Source organism: Nelusetta ayraudi, unplaced genomic scaffold (assembly GCF_046127955.1).
Source record: "Nelusetta ayraudi isolate G7.1 ecotype Tasmania unplaced genomic scaffold, CSIRO-AGI_Nayr_v1 ptg000003l, whole genome shotgun sequence".
Lineage (NCBI taxonomy): Eukaryota > Metazoa > Chordata > Actinopteri > Tetraodontiformes > Monacanthidae > Nelusetta > Nelusetta ayraudi.
The window spans coordinates 3,400-26,207 of NW_027466053.1; the positions used below are offsets into that span (position 1 = coordinate 3,400).

Consider the following 22,808-nt stretch of genomic DNA (forward strand, 5'->3'; position numbering starts at 1 on the left):
TCGCCAACGCCGACCTGCCTCTGGCGGATGCCAGCTTCAAACGCCAAGACGACGAAACCAATGTTGCCATGGAAACCTTTTTCTTTTTTTTTTTTTTTTTTTTTTCCTTTTTTGCATGGCAACCCCAACAGCCTGGCAGCTTGCCAAACTGTTGCTATGGCACAGCTGTCAGTCTGAGCATGCCGGGGATTTGTCCTATGGGCCTTCTGGATGGCCTCCCCGTTTAAAGTTTTCCAAAAGAAAAAAGAAAAACAAAAAAAACACAGATGCATAAATGCAGGACGTGAAAGTTTTAAAAGTGCTGCAGGTGCTGCCAGATGAGGGGGGACGGACGAAATCCCTCTTTGAATTGTGTCTGAATTTCAGAATTACAATCAGTCCATTAGAAAATTGGCCTCCAGGTTTAATTGTATTTGAAAAAAAAAAGAGCAAATTTTTATATTCTTGCTGCAACATTAATGAAGACAAATAAAACGCCAAATGTTCGGACAAAGGTTCTAAAAAATATTACCTGCCAACAGATTTGCATCAAGAAAGCAAATTTACAAAACTTTTCGAACTTCAGCAAGGAAATCTTTTTAGAAATCTTTTTAGAAAGTTGAAATCTGAGCGTTGTTGACTCTGAGAATGGTCATATATCGGTGGGACTGTTCACAATGTCTCGAATTCCATCGAAATCCAAAGGTCGCTGTTTGCAGCACGAGTTTGAAAGCTTTTCCATCTCCCATGGACACAGAACGAGGAAACTTCTTGCTTTTTGTTGTAGCGCTACGCATAAAAGAAACTACTGCAACCCCGCCACGCTTAAACCTACAGGGCACAGAGTGTAAAAACTCACGTTCACCATGGCGAGAAGAATGACCTCCGTGGCTACCCAGTGACAACAGCGAGCGCTCCTCAACACAGCAGCATAACAGCGCGGGAAGGAGCAGAGCCTGAGCACCATCCTTTACAAGAATATGAGCTGTAACTAAGTGAATATAGAACTCTATGCGTCATAGGTAAGTACAGTTATACAGTATGTCCCTACGGAAGTGGCCTTCATCTTATAGAGGAGGGTGCAGCATGTATGTGGCATACACAGTACATTATATAGGAATGTGGGCATTTCTTCTTAAAAAAATCTTGAAGGTTGCCAAGTATTTTTTTTGGCGCACAAGGACGACACTGACGAAATAACAAAACAAGTAGTGGCCGCCGAGCGACGCGTCTGTGCCGTTACCTCGATGCTGCGGCCTTGTGGGAATGCACCAGGTGCTCCTCGGACATGAAGCGGAAGCCTGTTGACACACAGAGAGGGAGAGAGTTTAGAGGGAGACAAGACGGCCTCGTGAATAGAAAGACTGTTTAACCAAGAGGTCAGGGGTTCACTCTCCACAGCAGCTCAAGTGTTGTTGGACATGACCATGAAAAAGCTGCTGCCTTCCTCAGGAGCTACTCAGGAGAACGTGAAGGAGTGACGGGGACGGGGACTGGGACACACACACACACACACGCACGCACACGATCCAGTGTTGTAATAACTACAAAAGAATATTGTGTCTAATCCTGCAGTATCCTAATCTCTCAATCTTGTTGGCACTGAGCTGGAATCTAATCTGATCAAAGTCAAAATATTAACACACACACACACATTGAAGAAAGGCTCATCCTAAAGCTCGTGCATCAAACAGCTTCCGTCTATTTATCAGTTAATTAACGCATTAAGGGTGGGGGGGGGGGGAATCATTAAATCCTTTCACATATCCGTAGCTCCGGCTCACGCTTCAGACGACAGGACGGTGGCCTCATTTGATAACACGCTGCAATCCCCCCACCATATTTCACGTTGCATCTCCAGCACAACCAGAAACAAACTCTTGTCGCGCCCCATTACGGTCGGCCGGTGTTCCGTGTCACCGCAGGGACCAAACCGTTTGGTCGGTCCTCGGCCCCGAGATCGTTTCAGTCCGGCCATCTAGGCGGGAGGGTGGCGGTGGTGGTGGGGGTGGGGGGGTTGGGTGTCTCGGCGGCGCACGCATGCGTCGGGCCGTGCGGACAAAGCAATGTGCACCAGCTTGCGAGCGCTAAGCCTCCTGCTCCGGTTTGATAAATATAACTTCAAAAGAGGCAGCCAAACAGCTTTAGCCGGCCAACTGCACAATGAGCATAATAACTCCACTGCACCCCCCCACCCCCCCACCCCCTGGGAGCTCCAGCCTAGTTCATTTACCCTTTCAATCGCTGCCATGTCTGCATGCGCACATGTGTCTTTGTTTCACCCTCCGAAGCTCCCCACCTTCTGCTGGCCACAAAGCGGATGTATAGAGGAACCTTTTCGGACCCCTTTTTATTTTTTTTACCCCCTCCCCCACCTCCCCCACCGCCCCCACGCCCCCCCGACGGAGGAAAGGCACCCCCCGCCTCTCTCCCTCCCTCCCGCGCTCCGCCTCTCTCCTCCCTTCTGTTTGCCCCCCACATGTAATGCCTGATTGACCACAGCACCCCTTAAAGAGGTCAAAGGGCAGACAAAACAGTCTGGTGTCATGGCAACCTGTGTGCCACCAACCAGTATAGTAAGAGGTGGGGGGGGTGGGGGGGGGGTGGAGGAGAGGGGCGCAGGGGGACGGACCAATGAGCTGTCAGTTAAACCTTCAAGAATGCCGGCCTGTGTTAAGGCTAATGCGTGCGCGACACACACACACACACACACACACACACACACACACACACACACACACACACACACACACACACACAGAGCGACACTGCACCTGCACTGTATGAAAAGGACCCTGCTAATTTGCACTCCAGTATAATCAAGCCAAATCCCTCGGCGCGGCGCAGTCAAGTGTGCCACCTATCAGAGAATCAGATGGCGCGGCTCGGGCCGCCGCTCGTGCACGCTGTCCGCTGATGGCGCTGGCGCTCGGCGAGGCTCCGCTCGATGCGGTGACAGTGTTTGCGCGGTGGGGGAGGGGCCGGCTAACGGATAAATGGGAAGCAAATGCATTCAGATCGATAGCTGAGCCCGGGAGAAGGGGGTGGGGGAGGGGTGTGGTTGCAGGAGTGGGGGGGGAGGCGGGAGGGGAGGGGTGGCACGGAGGGCCTGATTAATCATTCCAGTATTGTTATTGACTTTCTGTTAAAGGCGGTGAGTCAGACTCTGAATTATGTGTTTGTGTGTGTGTGTGTGTGTGTGTTGTAGCGTGCTCGCCAGTAGCACAGACTCATCAATTACAAGGCCCTGCACTTCCCAAAGGTTCGGCCGCTTCCTCCCCCACCCCCAACACACCCCCCCCCCCCATCCCCCCACCCACTTTCATTTTTTCCTCATCCCCTCTTTCTTTCTTTTTCCCTAAAGCCGCATCCGACGCTCAGCTTTAAACCGGCGCGGCGCTTCGTTTGCATATTCAAGCCCAATAACTGTGAGGCGTTTAATTATTCATGTCCTGTAAAAAGAGCTAATGCGCCGCTCCATTCTGAGCCCAAACGGAGGGGTATGCTGCTGCTGCTGCTGCTGCTGCTGGTGGGGGGTGGGGGGGGGGGAGGGAGGAGAACAGGAAATCCCCTGTGAGGAGTTAATGAGGAGCTGACGACTGAACAGACACAACAGAGAGAGGAGGGGTGGGGGGCGAGGGGGAGGGGGGGGGAAACGACATCTGACCGCCTGAATGTGACCTTGTTCATTGTCTGAGAAGTTGAAGAGTGGACGCACCTGAGCGCAAGCCGCACGCTCACTACACAGGGACAAGTACTGTACGTTAAAACGCGTGGAAAAAAATAAAACTGAAACTTGAGAGCCGCCCCCCCCCCGCCCCTCCCCCCATCCCAAACCTCTGCCTCATTGGAATAAACAAATAAACAGAACTGACCCAGTGATGAGTTCACCGAGGACAAAAGCGCGACATCCACCACCAACGTGAGACCAGAGCTGCGTTTCCATCGAAGCCTTTGGCAAAATAAAAGCGATACTTTATACTAAAATTTCGACAACTGCGATTGGAATGAATGGCGTGAAGCGCATCAGCCGTAACTCTCGTCATAGAAGGAGGATGGAGGTACAGTTGCAATAAATCTGTAATTAGATGATTAATGGGGAAAAAAAAGTGTTTCCATGCCACTTTTGCGATCCACCTCTACATGGATGCGTGTGAAACACCTCCTCGTGAGAGCGTCAAAACCTTTTAGACACATTTGAGAGGCTTTTCCAAGTTCAGTTGTGTTTCCATGGCCAGTTGTCTATTCCGATATTTAGGTTTGGCGCAATCCTCGGGGTCATGGAAAGGCAGCTACTGTCTCCCTGCAGCATTTTAATAAACAACAACTTGTTGGAAAAAAAAAGAGCGCGTGTGTGAGTGTGTGTTTGACAAGGGAGGGGTCTTGGGGCGAGAGGGAGGTTGGGGGTGTGTGTGAGGGGATGGGGGGGGGGGGGTTGAGAAGGGCAGATAACTGAATGAAAACCCCATTCACTGTTACCTTGAACTTGAACAATGAGTCTGGTGTTTGTGCTGGGGGCCACTTCCTGACCTTTCCATCCCTGTGTGGAAGCAACCGAGCGCAGCCTCTCCTTTCATCTTACAGATGTGACCCCCCTGACCCGGCCTGACCAAAGAACAGCCGCCACCGCCGGCGGCCCCGCTTCTTCTTCTTCTTCTTCTTCTTCTTCTTCTTCTTCTTCTCCTCCACTTTTTTTTCTTTTTCTTTTTTGTTTTAGAAAAACATCCACAGAGTGTAACCGGTTGACGTTGAAGATTCTACAGCAGCCGTGCGGATCGGCTCTTCGCTTCCCCGCTTGAAAGTTCGTTTTTTTTCTAATAACGACGGCCCGAGACAAAAGGCTTGCGCATGGCCCCACCCCCCCGACCCTTCCCCCCACCCCCACCGCTCCACCCCACCCTCGGCGACTGTCTCGCCCACTATTTCACCCACCTGTCTCTGCTCGTACCTCACAGAGCGCCTGCTCCCTTCATCTCTCTATTCCCCTGCGTCTTCACGCTGTAAGCACCTCTCCTCCAGCCTGCCTGCCTGTCTCTCGCTCTGTCTGTCTCTGTCTGTCTGTCTGTCTGGCACCACGAGACCTGGCGCGCTCAGGAGCCGCCGCCTCTGCCACGCCAACACCTCCGACGGCACCGCGGAGCATGTGCCGTGCCACAATGCATAATGGAGAACCTTGTGAATGGCGCCGGAGCGAGCAGCGAGATCTCCCGCACGGCTTCCTCCACACACTGGAGCACTTTGAGCCGACAAATACATTCTTCTAAAAATACTTGTTGTAAATAAACACATTTTATTGCCTTTTTTTTTTTTTTTTTGCTCCCCTGCAGATAATGATTCCAGCTTGCTAAACAGCCACTAGCTCTACATTTCAGCAGTCTTGTTTATTCCAAGGAAAAAAATTCCTGGACACTGCTGGATGCACCGCTCCAGTTTACACTGTAAGCATTTTAGCACGCAAATGAAAAGGTGCGCGATTAAGCCTCTGCAATTTTACCGGCGCGAGTGACAATCCTGAACCCTGATGTGATGTTGCAGGCGTGACTGTGTGGGCAGGGGGATTATCGCTCAGGCTCCGCAGACAAGAGGAGAAGACGCACGCAAAACAACCTCCAGCTCCCTGGAACCTGCTCTATAAATCCCACCTGACTTGACGCACCGAGGCATCCGCGAGGCCGGGGGGTGGGTGGGGTGCAGAGCAGCACGCTAGAATGATCACGCACACTTCCGCCGTCACCCGCTCTCGCTTATTTATTTATTTATTTGTTTGTTTGTTTGTTTGTTTGTTTGGCGGCTCCCGAGGCTCCTCCTGCCACGTCGCAGACATCTGAAGACGCCGACGAGAAGAGAGAGAGAGAGTGGGGAAGACGAAGGGAAGGGATCGCAACGGGAGAGGCGGCGTGGCGGGCGGGGAGGGGAGGAGGGTGGGCGAGTGCGCACGCAAGAAGGCAAAGATCACGTGCGTGGCGGCGGCGGCAGAGGGAAAGGGGGAGGCGGGCGGGCGGGCGTCGGGGAAAGACGGAGAGCCGGAGTGGCTTCGGTGCGAGAGGCGACGCCGAGGACCTACTAATGCACCACTGAGGAATTCTCCCTGCTGAATCCAAAACACATTCCTGCAGCCTGCAAGTATTAACCCCCAGTTCACCAACACACACACACACACACACACACACACACACACACACACACACGATTGCAGGTGGCTCCTGCACTGCGACGGAGGGAAGCGCGGGAGCAGCCGATGGATGTGGGACGGCGAGGTGGCGCTGCTGAGGAGCGCCACCTCGCCGCCCGCCAGCGAGCCGCGTTTCCAAAGGCGAAACCGCGCACAAGACAAAAAAAGAAAAAGCCGTCTGATCGTGATTCTTTTTTTTTTTTATGGTGGAAAACACAGAATTCCCCCGGGAGACTCAGAGAGATGCTCAGTCTCCACGGAGATGGGTTCTTGGGTCTCCGCTGGAGATGACAGGATTTTCTGGGGAAATAAAACTCAACGTAATGTGACTTCAAACTAAAGAAACGCTCTAAATCCACATTCACAATTTTGTTTTGGCGCCGCGGTAAAGATGCACTGCCAAGTTTGTGGGAACGTTGATGAAGTGAAAATATTCGCGAAAAAAAGACGCGAAGGGAAAAGAAACGACTTTTGTGAACGATATTTTGGTTACGACAAAGCAGAAATAAATAGGAAAGGTTTGACATAAAAGATCACGATACGCAACCACAAAAGGAGCAGGCTGAAGCCCAAGGCTCATTTCTGCCTATCTTGAACCATCCAAAACCTTTAATAATCACAAATAACCCAGAAAGTTTAGAATAAGAAAACAAAAGACTCACACTGACGTTCACCTTTTTTCGATTTTCATTTACATTTAGTTTGCCAAAAGAGAATCACACAGTTTGAGTGCATCATTCTGTCTGCATACCCAACTTGTCGGCCACAGAGACGTATGAACAGCCAGAAGAGCCCTGACATTTGTCAGAAACACAGTGTACCTGGCAGTGCATTGGCCCCTCCCATCCTGGAGGAGCACACTCAGGCCTTCGCGAGTGCTTTGGATTGGAAATCAGACCTGCACGTTTCGACTGCTACTGTGTCGGTAATAACAGCACAAAATATGACAGCTTTACGCATGTTTACCTTACAATCCCGTGCTGACAGGTTGCGTTTTTACCAGTTTAAGGCACCTGCAGCCACCCCCACACCGCCTCCACCCCTTTCAGCGCACGGCCACGACATCCACTGGCGCCAGGCACGGGGGATTCGTGCGTGTCAGTGGAAGGCCTCGGGAGTTATGGGCGCCGCGCCTCACGCAGGAGCGGAGCCTGACGCATCCAGATGGAGCCGGCTCCACTCGCGGCCCCGTTTCAGCGCCGCGTCGCCGGGGAAGGCAGACAAACACTGATGCAACTGGAACACTGCGTCCGCAGGGAACGGCTCTTCCTCGGAGCGTGAGAGAGCGCCGGCACGTCGGCGGCGGTCACATGGCGCCGCCGCTCTTGTCGCTCTCCTACTTCTCTGCACTGCCGGGCCCCGGCCGCCCCGCGGTCCTACGGCTCCTTTCCCGTCCCTTTCACACCAGAGCTACATAATTGATAGCGAAGGCCGAGTGATGTTTCATAAAGTGAAACGCATTAATGGCTTTCAGCGCGCATCTCCGAGATGCTCTGATCTGCCGCGGATCAGTAAGTGGTGGCCTCAAGTAGCAGAGGCCTTTAAATACCGACCGGCTCGTCGTTAGTGCGCTACGCCAGAGGAATCAATTATTCCTGCCAGAGCATTTAGTGTATTAGAAAGAGGGCCGAGCGTTGGAGATCAAGCGAACACCTTTAAGTGCCCATCGGCCGAGAGCCTGCGGTGGCACGCGGAGTGAGGAGCCTCAGCGGACCCGGCGCTGACCCGCCGCCACCGCGCGTCCACGCCTTCCCATTTACGTCACAGTGATACTGTGGACCAACTGTCATAGGCCCACTTATGCGCCAAAGATTTTAACAGCCCAGTCGGGGTACTTCAGAATATTCCCGCTTTAAGCAACGAGAAGAATGTTTTCCACAGGAGAACTTCACCACAGCGACTGTGGATTCCAACCGTGCAGGCTATGTGCTTTAGCCACGAGGCTGCGTGTGAAGCCTCAAAACAATATAATCCGCCGCAATAGTTCGATTGTGTTCATTGTGTCTTAGTTTTTCATAGAGTTGTTTTTCTTCTGTCGAGACCACTTGACTAAAGAACAGACTTCTGAAGAAGGCGGAAGCTCCGCCGAAACATGTCAGGGTAAGACAAACAAAAAACCTTTGTCTTGACAAGAGGAAATTGAATCTAATGTAATCAGCTTTTGGGGATTTTTTTGTATGTCTTAGGAACTGAAATAAAACACCTAGAAAGATATTTCAGATCTGCAAAATCCTTTCTTTTTTTTTTTTTTTCTGTTTCAAGCGCGAGGTGATTTCCGCACAATTAGCGTTCAGAGCCACCCGCACAACCTTTTCTCTGAGAGGTGTGTGAACGCACTTGCAGGAACTGCAACGTGGCCATGAAAGCTTTGTGATAAATGTTAAAAGAAAGACCTTTAAAAGTGGGGAACAATGTCAAGTATAATTGGGGTTCAGGGCTTAGTAGAGCACAGATGATTCATAACTGTAGTGGCTGCGCTGGGGAGGAGAGAGAAAAAGCGTCATTTCGCTTCACGCTAATTCCGCACATTAGGGGCATTTATCCATTATCTTTATCTGGTAATCTCTATTTAGCACGAGTGCCAATAATTCACTGGGCCCCGTCATCTCGGCATACTGCTGCCCTTTGAACGGTTGTAGCGGTCCGGACTCCGTCTTCAACATAACACGTGCACTTTTCTCTTAAATTACTTCAAGGCAGGAAAAAAAAAACACTTGAAAATAGCAGAAATGCAACAGATCATTTGTACAAAATGTACCTGCGTCCTGCACTAAGCAGGCTTCGCTACACCGATGCGAAGCAGCAGAGATCGGCTGTTTAGGGAACATCAGCTCAGGTATTGGACCTGGTACCAAACGCAACCGTCGCCTATCTGTGCAATTCCACTCACAGATCCGCTTTGCCCGCTTCATCTACATGCTTCCTGGCCTATTGCAAAACGCTACAGTGCAACGTTTGTGAGCTCCTTTCAGTGCGTACAATGTGTCCCCAGCTGCACGGGTCGTGAAGGACGAGCGTAACCTGTTGTCGAAGCGGAGCGAAAACAAGGACGGCGAGGACGAGGTGAGAACAGAGAAAGTTTGCATTGAGTGGGAGCCGAGGGACGGACGGATGAGGTTGAGCCATGTGTAACAGGGACACACACACACACGGACACAGACACACACGCACAAACAAACAGTGAGGGGAAGTTGAGGGTGGGACGAGTCAATTCCAGAGCAGGGAGGATGACGGCCGCATAATTGAAATTCTCTGTCATATTTCAGCAGTTTGGCTCCGGCAGGAGCCAGAACTAGGTCAGAGACGGTCGCTGGGAACGCATCGAGATTCACAACGGCGGCCGCGCCGCAGCGCCATCGAAAGTGAGCCGACCCGGATGTTCTTTCTCTGTTGGTTCGTCACAGCTGGGCCCCCGAAAACCGCAAGCTGAGCGCATAATTTCAAGCATCAGAACCGCCTCGGCGAAACACGCTTATTACGCCGAGGAGATAAAAGGGGCACGGCGGCGGGATTACGGCGGAGCGGCGTGGAAGAGACGAGGGCGGAAAAAAAGAAGAAAAAAAGGTTCCGGCAGCGAGAGTGGGAGGAAGGAGAGCGACTTTGTGTATACAAAGCAACGTCGCAGAGCCCGAAAGCACAAACTGGAAACGAGAGTGACGGCGGAAACAATAAAAGACGAGGGGAAAACGTGCGGAAGCGCCCGTTTCACTTTTACAAACGCGTTAGAGCGAATGTTGCAAAGGTCAAGTCCCCCCCCCCCCCCTCGGTATTTTCTTACCTTTTCCCAGCGTTCCGTTCGCCCGATTCCAACTTGATTCCTCCCTCTCGTCCTCGCTCTTCGAGTTGCTGCCTCTCGCCGTGCGTGGCCTGGCATCTTGCGCTTCACTCCGGTCTTGTCACATTTTTTTTTTTCCTTCAGCCGCGGTCCCATCCCCTCTTCCTCGGACGCGGCTGCTCCCGTTTCCACCCATCTGCCCGCACGCACGCACGCACGCACGCACGCACAGGGATTCTGCCGAGGAGAAACATGCCTCATGGACAAAGGATATCAGCCGCCGTGGGGGGAAAAGTACAGGATTAGTACTTTTTTTTCCTCCCTTCCTCCCTCTCACTCACTCACTCACTCTCACTCTCTCTCTCTCGCTCTCTCTCCCCTCGTGGCGTTTATGCTGGATCCTGTGCAGAACTGGTTCCACCGTTCCGAGCTGTGCAGGGACGACAAACAGACAAAAGTGTCGGCGCTGCAAGGAGAGCCGAGAAAGCGGAGAATGCAAGCGAAGGAGGGACACACAGTCATCCCCTGTGTGTGTGTGTGCACGCGCGTGCATCAGTGAGTGTGTGTGTGTGTGTGTGTGTGTGTGTGTGTGTGTGTGTGTGTGTGTGGCAGGAATGAAGGAGAAAGGGAGGGAGAGATTGAGAGAAAGGTGGGAGGGGACAGGAGCGTACGTATATAGGAGAGCGAAAGGGGAGGAGACATTTTTTCTCTGTTTTCCTGTTCGCATTTTTTCAAAACCCCCCTGTCTTTTTTCTATTTTTTCAAAAAAAAAAAGAAAAAAAAACTGAAACGATCCGTCCACTGTCTCAGCAGCCGCCCTGTCAATAGGTCATTATCCCGTCTTTTGCGCGACTGTTTTCCCCCCTCGTCACAGTCCCTCCCCTCCCCCTTTTGTCGGGGGCCAGCTGTGTCTTTAAGCTCGTGCACTTGAACTTGGGAGAGTGCTTTTCCTTCTCAGTGTACTTCCCCTCCGCTGGCCCCCCAGCACACAGGAAAGAGACACGGCTTGCAGAAGACAGGGAGAGAAAGAGAGCAAGAGCGAGAGCGAGCGAGCGGAGGAAAAAAAAAAGGGGGGGGGGCAGAGAGAGAAATGCAGATGGGGGAGGGGATGATTTGTAAATGGTGGCTCAAGGCTTTGTACGACTTGGGGGGAAAAAAATCAGTTCAAGAACAGCGGGGGGGAAAGAAAAGAACACAAAACAAAACTAAAACCTGCGACACGCAGTCTGAGCCGACGTAGGTGAGCAGTTTTAATGAGAGCTCAAGCTTTTCCTTGGCGCTCGTCGAGGGAGAAATCGATGAGAAAGGAATGTGCCCGGCGTGTTTTAGGGAAAGGTGAGGGAAACGGCTGCTGCCGCTGCTGCTGCCGCTGCTGCTGCTGCTGAAATATTGATCTGCGGTATAAATTATGCCCGTGCGTTTCCAACAAACCATGAAAGCGTGAGCCGTTGTGGAACATTTAAAAAAAAAACTGAAAAAAAAACTGAAAAAAAGAAAAAAGTGCAAAGTTAGGGTCAGACCATTAAGCAGAGCCCTCGCGGTTCTGCGCAAAAAAAAAAAAAATCTCCATGGCAACTGCTGACACACAGGTGAAATGTTTCATAATGAGACTTGATTGCGTTGTTGGCCAAAAAGTGGACCATTATACAGGCTTTTAATTATTATTCTCTGGTTAAGGGGAAATAGGGAGCGAGTGGGCAGTCTGCTCACCTTGACTGATTGAATTGTTGATACAGCAGTGGGAGGGAGGGAGGGAAGGAAGGGCGGCGGGCTGAGTGGGGCATGGGGGAGGGAGGGGCCGCGCCAAGATTCGATCGCGGGCCAGCGAGGGCACGCAGTAAACCGAACCAACCCGACGCCTCTCAAAGAACAGACTTGCATATGTTAAATTGTTCCACATTATACAAGCATTCCCCGAGCGTTTGAGCGCGCGGCGGCCCAGTGTGCGCTCGGCGGACCTCTGCGCTCAGAAAGGCGGCTCGCATTAGCGGTCTCTTGTAACTGCGGGGCATTTCATAACTTGGACACAAAGGGAGGCTAAAGGAACAGAGCGGCGTTTGAAGGCGGGGGTGTGTGTGTGGTGGTGGTGGTGGGGGGGGGGGGCAGAAGGAAAGACTCAACAGGTCTTCACGCTGAACACCTCCCCGAGGTTGACGCACAAGAGGAGTTCAGTTGTGAAAGAACAAAGAGATAAACAATCGGCAATAAAAAAAATTCCAATTAAGAAATTCTTGCTCCTCAAAAAATCAAGATCAAATTCCCTTTGCAGCAGGAAATTAGGAGCTTGTTTCTTTTTCTTGAAGCAGAAAAACGTGTCCAGTAATAAAAGGGGATATAAACAGGATTGAGACCATATTTCCCAGCAATTTTCCACAAAGCAGATGTTTAAGCAGGAAATCATCTCAAAAGGCCGTTTATTTGAAGTCTTCTAAATTCACGATGTTCAAAGGAGCCACGCATATTTATAATATTTATCCCTTAAATACACAAAGCTTTGCCCCTTTCTGTGGCAATGTTTATTCATAATGCACTTACAAAATAATGTGCGGCGTGTTGAAACTCCAGCCGTGGGAACTAGAGAGACAGGATGAAATATGGGCAAATAAGAAGTCGCTGAGCAAATTAGAGTGGTGAAAAAAACGACTTTGGCGCTGATTTAATCCCGTCAAAGCCTCAGATCAACGTGATGTAAGGGTGGATGTGAGGCCGTCTTATCTAAGAGAAAACATAAGTGGAGGGAAAATGTCAACATGACGAGCGTATGCAGCGCCATCTGAAAAACTCCAAAGAGGTGGGGAGACTTTTTTTCCCCCTCTCGTTCACAGAGCAACTGTTGAACCGACGTTTGCCTGTCAGATTATAATGAGTCCCTCAATGCCCGAAATCTGCAGTAATGCAGATTGTAAAAAAAAAAAAAAAACACCAAAAAACACTTTAGTTTTAGAATATAATAGAACGTACAATATACCTTTAACTGTACATAAGGGGCATGGCTTGGATTACATCTTTAATGTGTCGGTTATGCAAGATCAAGCTCAGCAACAGCAGTGCACACTGCACACTGCACGGATTCAGCCAACCAAAACCAGGAAAAGTTAGATGAGAATATTTGCAAACTCAGTTCAGTAGTTACTCATCAAAGAGCCTCAGAAGCACCCTGCTGGAGATGGCTGTGGCCAAACCAGAAAAAATAACCCGCACTGGGGACGAAGTAGGAATAATGTTGTTACTCTGGATGTGTAAAGAACTTAAAACAGTGATGCCACTGCTTTGCCTGCTACCCGTTTCTAAAAAAAAAACAAAAACAAAGGCTTTTTAGTCAGTCGAGACTAATAGTTGCACATTTTAGCAACCTGGGATAACAAGCCCAAACCATGTATGCTACCTTGACCAGATCAGCATGGCAACAACAATCCTAGGCTGCTTCCAACGTCCACAAAGGGTGGAGAGTGACTTCGCTCCTTGGGTCCCGGTGTGATTCTCAAACTGAGAAAAGCCAACTTTTTAAATCTAAAAACGGGGCCACAGGAGTAATGCATTGCAAATACAAATAGGTATCGACCCACTGAGAGGTGAGGAGGAGGAAGAGGAGGAGGGGAAATGAGGGAGGCACTGAGGGGGGGATGGGCGGACAATAAAGGTCACTGGAAGTGTGTTCTGCATTCGTTCACACCTCCTCTCAAACAGGCAGCTATGCATTCCGCACCTGACCACGTGATCGAGAGGCAGCGGAGGACAACGGAGAACACCCCCCGACGCCACCGGGAACACTTTCCCCTCTAAGCGGACGCACGCCGTCCGTCCCCCCCCCCCCCCCCCCCCCCTCCAAGGACAGCCATTACCTGCGGCGGGCGTGTTTCAGAGGAGAGACGCTCACGCTGGTGCTGATCTTGAAAGGGCCGGGCCAATCGATGGCATTAAGCTCCCTGTGAAAGAGAGAAATCAATATGTTTTTAAAGGCGAAGCAGGCTGCATGTGGCGTGCGTGTGGGCTTCATTGACACGGGCAGACGCGTTCACTGAGATGCTGCGGCTGAAACGGAACGATCACGTCTCTAGGTCAAGCGCTGCTATTTTCACTGCAGCTAAAATTACGATGGTTTTAAGTGGCGTGTACATTAAACGTGTGTGTGTGTGTGTGTGTGTGTGTGTGTGTGTGTGTGTGTGTGTGTGTGTGTGTGTGTGTGTGTGTGTGTGTGCGTGCGTGTGTGTGTGCGTGTGCGCATTTGGGTGACTCGTCCTCATTCTAGTTTGGTCGGTCGCAATGTCAATAACAGCCAGCACAAATTGACTGTGAAAATCCCCAGTTTGAGCAAGAAAATCTTTTCTAAAACTGTGAGGATCGTAGAGTCATAACAGCAAGCGGAGCGACTGGAGGATCTGCAAGAAAATTCATTTCTAGTTTATAGAAAACTTGATGTTTCTCCTAGCCAACGTGAGGGTCTGCCTGCGGCGGTTTGCCACAAGAAGTGGGAGGAAGGTCAACAACAGAAAAGGAGTGGAGACGCAGGGCGGCAGGATAACGAAGACAGAGGAGTCGAGTCAAATCGATGTCAATGAGTGTCGTCAATGGCGCTACAAACAACAAAACAAATCACAGCAATCCTGTCCTTAGAACAGGAATAAAATAATGGAAAATCTGAATTGTGACTACAATAACACTGCAGCAGAATCTTTTGTTTTGAGGTTGCTTTTTTGAAATAAAATACATAACACATAAAATAAAAAGGAAGTACAATTCAAATACAACAAAACCTGCATGAGACGCTATCACCTGAGATCAACTGAGACGTTGTCAGCTAGTTTTGAAATGATTAATCAAATTCAATGAGAGGGGGGGGGGGGGTGTCTGACTGGAGGAATGAGGAGGTGCAACCCTTAACTGTTATCCCCCCCTTTGTCTGAATGTGACGGGCATTTATTGAGCACGTGCAGCCCACCGTCTGCACTTCATAAAATCTGAGGAGCCAGTCTACCCTCTTGTGGTCGCACGGCAAAACTACAACGTCTGGGCCATGATTTGCCTGCTGCTCTTAGTAGGAAAAGGGGTGTAATGGAAATTAAGTATTCTTGTCTTATTCTTTTCTTATTATTATTATATGTTATCCATATAATCATTACTAGTGCATATAGCCTGTTGAGTTTATTAATATAATGGTGCGATCACTGTCCCGCCTACCTCCTGTCCACCTCGAGTGAAGCGCCAGGAGTTTCCGGTTTCAGTCACGTTGATACGTTCCTGTCTAAATCTGTCTGTAGGACTCCTTTGTATGATCATCATTATGTTTGACATATGTTCACTGCCATAAGCACTGTAAGGGGCCAGCATGGTCTCAAGATGATGGTGCCTGCGCAGTTGACGTTGACCTTCATCCTGAGGGCTGACCTCTCGGATACCTCCCCTCGTGGTCCACTAGAGGAGGCTGTAAATGTGTCAGCATGTTCTCTGTGCTTTGTTTTCCTCTCATCCTCTCCTCCCCTCTATCCTTATCTCTTCCCCTCCCGGTCCAAGGTATAAGAGACCTTCGTCTTCCTTGTCTCTTTGCACTTGCACTCGCATTCACTTGAGCTCTTGCACTTGTTGCATCTGTTCTGTTGTTTGTACTGTGTTTGTGCCTCAGATTTTCGATCATTTATTCCTGTTCATTAAATTGCTTATTTGATCGGTATTTCTGCATCGGTATCTTTGCTCTTTTCCACAACAGGGGGCAAAGAAAACAACGAATGAATGAATGATGTACATTAACATTTTTTTTTTCTTTTTCTTTTTCTTAGCTTATTAAGTTTCAGTCGTAGGAAATGTTATGTACAGTCTTAGGTCTGTGAAGGTTCTCAGTCATCCGGGTCATCTTAACGTAGAAGGGTTAAGTTCGATGAGATGACGTGAGGACGTGCGAGTGTGTTCTGAAGAACTGAAGAAGCATTTCAGATGAGAGTTGAAAATCAATATCGCGAGAACAAGTCCACTTGCCCTAACTTAACCCTTCTTCTTTCTGTACCACCTTAGCAGCCTCAGACGATACAAAGTGACATCATCACACATGCCCACTGCATAGACAGTTTTAATGGAGCGAGGAGCCGCTCACAAGACGCAAAACTCACACAACACAGCATACCAGAGGAAGCTTTTCGCAGCTGCGCTCAGCTATGTACCTGCATCCGAAAGAACATGGTCACTCTGATGACCCCCAGTTTTGCTTCACTTCATGTGTGTGAACACTGGGGTGTGAAAGAGGCCTTTTATGTCCAACAGCATAGGGACCCTCCCAAAAACAGAGGAACAGGCCAAACACTCACCCTAAACAGAACTACAATGGCACTCACAATGCAGCCTTGTGGTCTCTCCCAGGACAACTTAATCCCAATTCACACCACAGCCCAAAAACAATTTGCACACCAAAGGGAGGTGGGCGGGGGTCGCTGAGGTAATGACCCGCTAATGGGTTTCACCCGATCAGCATGACAAGACAACTCACATGATGATCAGATGGGACAACACTCGCATTCAAGGTGCTCCTCGTCCCCATTTAATGTCATCCCCTGGGCCCATTGGGGCGAAGTGGGGGACACACCCGGGACACTTTATCACAGGACCATACCCGTACACACTCAGGACCATACCCATACACACTCACACAACATCGTGAAATTGAAGAGTTGGTAAAAAGCCTCATGTGCATGACTTTGGAAAGGGAGAAGGGAGAAGTACCCAGAGAGAAGTGGCACAGCCATGTTAATAAACCAATGATAAAGCTTCCGCCTGTCCTCAGAACCTTTATCCCGTCCCCACCCGAACCAACAATAAACGACAAACACCATGCTCGACGTGCAGTTGATAATCGGGATCACTGGCATCGATTCAATTCGTGAAAGAAAGAAAGAAAGAAAGAAAGAAAGAAAGAAAGAAAGAAAGACGTCGACATCTACCACTAAACTAAGCTTGCTACAATGCTATACAAAACTGCAGTTCATATCTAATATGAACGAGAACAGGGAGCATACAGTCGGAAAAACCACAGGGAATTACCTCTGACATAACATTTTGTATTTACTTCCTCACGACAGTCTCGCTTTACGTTCTAATTAACTCAGGGCGAGTCGCAACATGTCAAAGAGTCAAGCTAAAGTATAGCATTAGCCATAATGCTGCATTCTGATGCAGTTTTACTTGAACACGCTTGGACTTTGAGGAGTCACTTTCAAATATTTATTTTGGAAGTTATCTAGCACTTAAGAGTTTTTTATTTTTTATTTTTTATCAATTACTTTATCACACTCTATTTTCCAGTTGACAAAATGAGAACAGACTGATTTTCTTGTGGCTTTTATGAACAAGGTTTACCCATTGAAAAATAATTATGTCGTCACCCTACCTGGGTTTTGAGGCATCGAGTGCGACTCGTCGAACTTCTCTTTGCATTCAGTTTAAACATGTTGCGTGATACTCGAATTAATATGCAAGATTGACGCATTATGGTTGATTAAAACGTCGAAAGACAATGCTGTCTAGACGGCAAATTGACTTTTGAAGCGTACGCTACCTCACAGTCTGCCATGAAAGCAAAATTCGCTTAGTAAAGTTAGTTCAACGTGTTCAAGCGAAAACTTGAGAATGTGAGATTGAGACAACCCGTTAATTTACCCCAATATAGTAATTATTATTATTCTAATTATTATTATTATTTTTTTAATTCTTTTATTTTATTTATTTATTTATTTATTTATTTATTTATTTATTTTACAATGTTAGATACATCAATGATCTTATCTTATAGCAACAGGGGGGGGATAGTGAGTGACGCCACACTCACAATCTATCCCACAATTGTCTCCCCCTGAATGACCATATTTGTGCATAGCGGGGCGTGTTTGCAGAGGGCCGTCCAGTCAGCGCTTGCTCACCCTTAAATCACCGCGGAAATGATCGAGTGAGTCACACGGACGGGAAAGTTGCGTCTACGTTGCAACAGCGCACTAGTGCGCGCAGAACAGAGAGAACACGGAAGTAACTACATGCTGACCATAATATCTCCCAAAACATCAGCAGAGACGAGCCGCCAGCCAGGCAAGGGACGAGGAACTGAACGAAACAAAGAGCCGGAGTGACACACTACTCTATGTAAGTCTGCCGACTTGTTTTTGCCGTTTTTTGTCAAGGAACGGATTAGAAAAACGAACGTTTTGGGGGTAAAGTAAGTCAGTTTTTAGTCTGTTTCCGATTTTCGCTTTCCACGTTTTCTTTGTTGCGTGTTCGGGTTCACCACATTGCAAATCCGCGTCCGACTTTCACGTTTTGCTTAGATTTTCTGCTCTGAGTGGATAACACTACTACTACCACCACCACCACCACCACCACCGCCACCGCCACCACCACCACTACTAATAGTAATAACAATAGTTATTATAATAATTAATAATAATAATTCAAACTCTCTGGCCAATGTCTCACTCGACATCAATATGAAACTAAACATTGAAGTCGCACAACTCGAGTTAGTCGCCTACCCTGTTTCACAGCGAGGGCATGTTTCTTCTTATTTCTGCCGGGACTTTCCGCACCGTCAGAAACCCCTACTGCGTTGTTTCCAGGGACTACTTGTTGCGTTTCCGCTTTGAAATCAGTGGGTTGAAATATAAAGTAAATGGAACTTCAGCTTCGCCTTTATTCTCGTTTATAGCCGTTATTCGAATTTGAATAAACGCTGAGCCACGTACACGTCCAACCCGGTGTTGCCCCGACATCTTTGCTGGGGGGGGGGGGTCGTCGTAAAAGTGGGACAAATACAGAAAGTCTCTGTCACGGTGGCGCTAAATGCCGTGGGTGTATCGCGGGTTATGGCCGCGATGTCAGTTTTAGACGTCTAAAATTGGGTCAGGTCTTCCGTGTCAACAGAGCCGCGACAGGAGCTGCAGGTCAACGTCTAGTAGACGCACAGCCAGCGCACACGCGGCACTGCCAGCTCGACATGGCCGTGCCGATTCTGAGCAGCCTTGACGCTCGGGTTCGTGAAAACCAGACAAAGCATTCGCCTGCAGCGGCTGTGAGTACGTGGAGACGTTCCGTCGGTATCTGCAGCCATTTATCACGGAGATGGTCTGATGCAACAGTTGCGAACACGTCCTGGCCTTGCTGACCGCAGCACTATCTGTTGTTTACAGAATCAGGAGTGATACGTGGGATGTTGCATGTTGTCAGGCGATGCATTCCCATAACATGGCCCCAGGTTTTGTCCTCTCTTGTTCTTGTCTTCCCGGTTTCAATCTCAGCTGTTGCACGTAGTCAAACAGACAGTTTTGTGTTTTTAGTGCAGCAGCAGCAGAGTTTCCCAATTCGGGATCAATAAAGTGCATCTACCAATCAATCTGACCGCAGCAGTTTACTGGGCAACACTTTGGACAGTTTGGACACACCGTGTCATGCAATTTTTTTATTTTTATTTTTTTTTATATAAATCTTTACAACTTTTTCTAAATTGAAGACATCAAATACACGAGCAAGATACATGAACTTATGCAGCAAATGTTAAATAACTAAATATGATTTTTTTTTTGTGAGGTGTTATTTTGAATTGTAAAACATATGAGTTATTTTACACTTTTATTGTTTCCCACATAATTCCATGTGATGCCTTCAGTGAGAAACTGCAATGTCAATCGTCATGAGAATGAACGAAAATACATGAAATGTATATGGTGTGTCCTGTTGACTGGCAGTATATTTACACATTACTTCTTGTTGTTAAAAAAAAAAAAAATGAAATGTAGAGGAATGTACACAAACTGATGTCAGTGGTGGTGATGCTGCTTTAGACTGTTCTGGACTTCGAGGGGAGAATCTAGTCTTTGCTCCACTGCAGCTCAGTCAGCTAAAACATCTTATCTCTTGACTTCCTGTGACCCTGGTCTCTCAGTGTTCATTGGAATTCAAGTATAAAGGTGCCTTTTACATTCCTCCCAGTCATTGCCGAAGAAACCGAGGAGAAAAACCCAACCCACAACAACCAAAAGGCAGTGAAAAGGCGATGGTTGCGTGTTGTCTTGCAAGACCTATTGCTAGTTAATACAGGGGCTTGTTTCAAGCAACAACAGCTCGGGTGCCAGTTTGTGCAGTTTTCGACCTCAAAGACTTACAATTACAATATCAAGGCTACTGTTTTGAGTACTTGACAAGCACAGGTGTTCTCATTCTTCAGCAAATTCATATTTGTGATAGATTTTAAGTTGCTGCTGTTCAAGTTCTGTGTGTCATCTGCTCATCAGTGCTCCAAAATGGAGGCTGTGGCTACAACTCCAGGAGCAAATAGTAATTTTCACTCAGAAGTCACTACACAGGGATGAAGACACAGTGATACGTTTCAAACCACAAAAACAGATGACCGATCCTCCAGAAGTTCATGGCGCAAAGCCGTCTTCTCATCAAGGACACGGGCAGGATGTGAGAACCACTCTTGAGCAGTAGCATCTGAGAGTTTGAACTCACCTTGGCCCTTGGTTTCTCCCAGTGGTCAGACTGACATTGACACCAGACAGCTGTGCGCGTGTGCCTTTTTTTCTCTTCTGTTTTTTTTAAACGGCCAGACGGGGTTTAACAGGGTTTAAAACCATAAAATGCCTAGCACTCCTCACTCATCCAGAAAAATAATGCTGAGAGAAGCTCTGTTGTTGCTGTTGAGGCTGCCATTTGCGTAACTTAATCACAAAGTTGCAAATACGGAATGTAGGAGGAATTTGTTGGTGACCTTGATTGAGTTTCTCTCTTTATCTCTTTCCACAGACACCATGAAAAGAGAGGTGAACGCAGGAGTCAACTTCCTCAAGCGCCTCGCTGTGGCGCATGGCAAACTCGATGAAGCCAAAGCAGACGCTTTTGGCGAGAAGCTCCAGAAGATTCTGTTGGAGAAATACCACGATCACTGGTACCCTGAAAGCCCGAGCAGAGGCCAGGCATACAGGTACTGTCTTTGAGTATGCAGACATCTCCAATGTGTCACAGAAACACCTACGCACCCTTGTTGAAATACTAATATCCTTTTTTTTTTATCGTTCATTGCATAGATGCATCCGGATGAATAGGGGAGCTGTCTGCGGACTCGTTCAGAAAGCATGTGAGGAGAGTGAACTCACGCCCAATGAGCTTCGCCTGCCTGATGTCACACTGTGGATAGACCCGCTGGAGGTGTGCGCAAGGTGAGTCACTGGCTGCTGTCCTTGGCGAGAGGCAATGATTGATAGTGACAGATGAGTAATAATGTGAAGGAATCTCTCCACTGAGCCAAAACACAAGTGTTGCATCATCTGTTGCATTCTTCAGTTGTCTGCTACGTGGAAAAGTCAAGAGTGCGAGTTGTGCACACGTGACAATCGTCCGCTTCTCTTTGCAGGTCCGGAGAGAACAGCAGGCCCTTCACGATAGCCTCTTTCGAAGAGGAAGACAAGGACGCGGAGAAGGAAGAGCAAGAAGACTGTGCGAGCCAAGAAAGCCAAGAAACATCAGATTACCACTCGGCCACCTCCTCCGACTGCGGCTCGGCTGCATCCAGCGACACAGAGGAGGAGGTCAAAGATGAAGAGAAGGAGGAAGACAAGAAGGAGGCCACCAAAAAAGAGCCAGAGGTCGACACCTACACCATTACGATGGTGCCCAGGATTAGGAAGCGGCCCGGGGACAGAGCAAATAAAACCAAATATGGAAGAAACATGGTAATTATTTTATGTCAAATGTGTTTTGTTTTTTGCTCTTCAATTATTCAAGCTAGCCAAACTGTAATAACTATTTTTCTTTTTGTTTTGAATATATAATTTTCAAACATTGACTCACTCAGTTTAGACAATGCATTCTCAGGTCATTTATTGTGGCCGTTCCTTAGGCATTTGTTAATTATCTGAGATAATTTTGCCAAAGCTTGGGAGGTACAACTGACTTTTCCCACAGATCAGTGCTCCTGACAGATGTGTGGTAAAGCGTGTTGTACTCATTCTGCTCTCTGCTTTTGCTCAGCTCCCTGCCAGCCACCAGTACATCTACCACTCTGCACCGGTCTGGGTTCAGTACCAGGAAGCCGCCCCAGTGTTCCTGAATACAGTTTGCGTGCCTCCAGCACAGCCTCCTCCATCCCAGCAGGTGTATGGCTACTATATCTTGTCCCAGCCGACTCCTCAGTTCATCCTGCCTCAGGCCAGTCTTCATCCATGAGGAGTCGTCGAGGGCACAGAAAAGGTGGATTGGGTGATTCTCACCTCTTTGGACTGAGACAGTTATGGCCTCTTGAATTAAGCTAAAAATGGGCCAAATGTTTCTTCACAACTTCACAGCTTGAAGCTGTTTCCTTGCACAACTTGTAAGATTTGTATTCTTTCCCCCCTTTTGTCAGCTTGCATGTATTTTATATTGTTTTTTTGTTTTTACACGTACAAAGATATCACTGAACTTGAATGAATATTTTTGCTTAAAATATTTTTGGAAAATCTTTGCTGTACATGAAGAAGAACTTCAGTCACTGGGTGCTTGAATCAACTCAGGTACTTGAGGCAGTATCTGTTGTGCAAAAGAAAAATGTCTTATCAAATGTAACTAGAGTGATCCTATCTGTACATTAAGACTATTTTACTAAACTGCTTGTAAATAACAGAATTTACAGGTGCGCAGATTTTAACGTCACTGTTATATTGTTGTAATTTATTTTGCCACCACTTGGTGGCACTCAAGTCACACAAAGCGTATATATATTTTTAAAAAACAAAAAAACAAAAACAAATTAACCGCATGCAAGTGAACCTTCGATTTTTTATATATCCTTAAAAATGCATTTCTTTTACTTTTTTTTTTTAAATAAAAACTTGTAAATGATTGTATGAATATATGCTACAATTAAACTATGAATTT

The 22,808-nt window shown here is 48.1% G+C and overlaps 1 protein-coding gene and 1 long non-coding RNA gene across 4 annotated transcripts; one reads left to right on the forward strand and one right to left on the reverse strand.

Moving 5' to 3' along the window:
* Positions 1-700: 700 nt before the first annotated feature.
* LOC142888275 (uncharacterized) lies at positions 701-18,518 on the reverse strand. The gene is made up of 4 exons (XR_012926673.1): positions 18,431-18,518; positions 13,769-13,852; positions 9,930-10,356; positions 701-1,280 (listed from the first exon to the last, which is right to left on the reverse strand). It is a non-coding gene; the product is annotated as an uncharacterized LOC142888275 (long non-coding RNA).
* Positions 17,852-22,676, forward strand: LOC142888205 (uncharacterized). Of its 3 annotated transcripts, none has more exons than XM_076026339.1 (5): positions 17,852-18,044; positions 20,700-20,877; positions 20,981-21,112; positions 21,307-21,625; positions 21,924-22,676. In XM_076026339.1, exons 2-5 carry the CDS (start codon positions 20,705-20,707, stop codon positions 22,116-22,118), a joined length of 819 nt encoding a protein of 272 aa, XP_075882454.1. In that variant the 5' UTR covers positions 17,852-18,044; positions 20,700-20,704; the 3' UTR covers positions 22,119-22,676. The 3 variants fall into 3 exon arrangements, with proteins under 3 accessions (XP_075882454.1, XP_075882434.1, XP_075882444.1); XM_076026319.1 differs by lacking the exon at positions 17,852-18,044 and adding an exon at positions 18,820-18,970; XM_076026329.1 differs by lacking the exon at positions 17,852-18,044 and adding an exon at positions 18,823-18,966.
* The last annotated feature ends 132 nt before the right edge of the window (positions 22,677-22,808 follow it).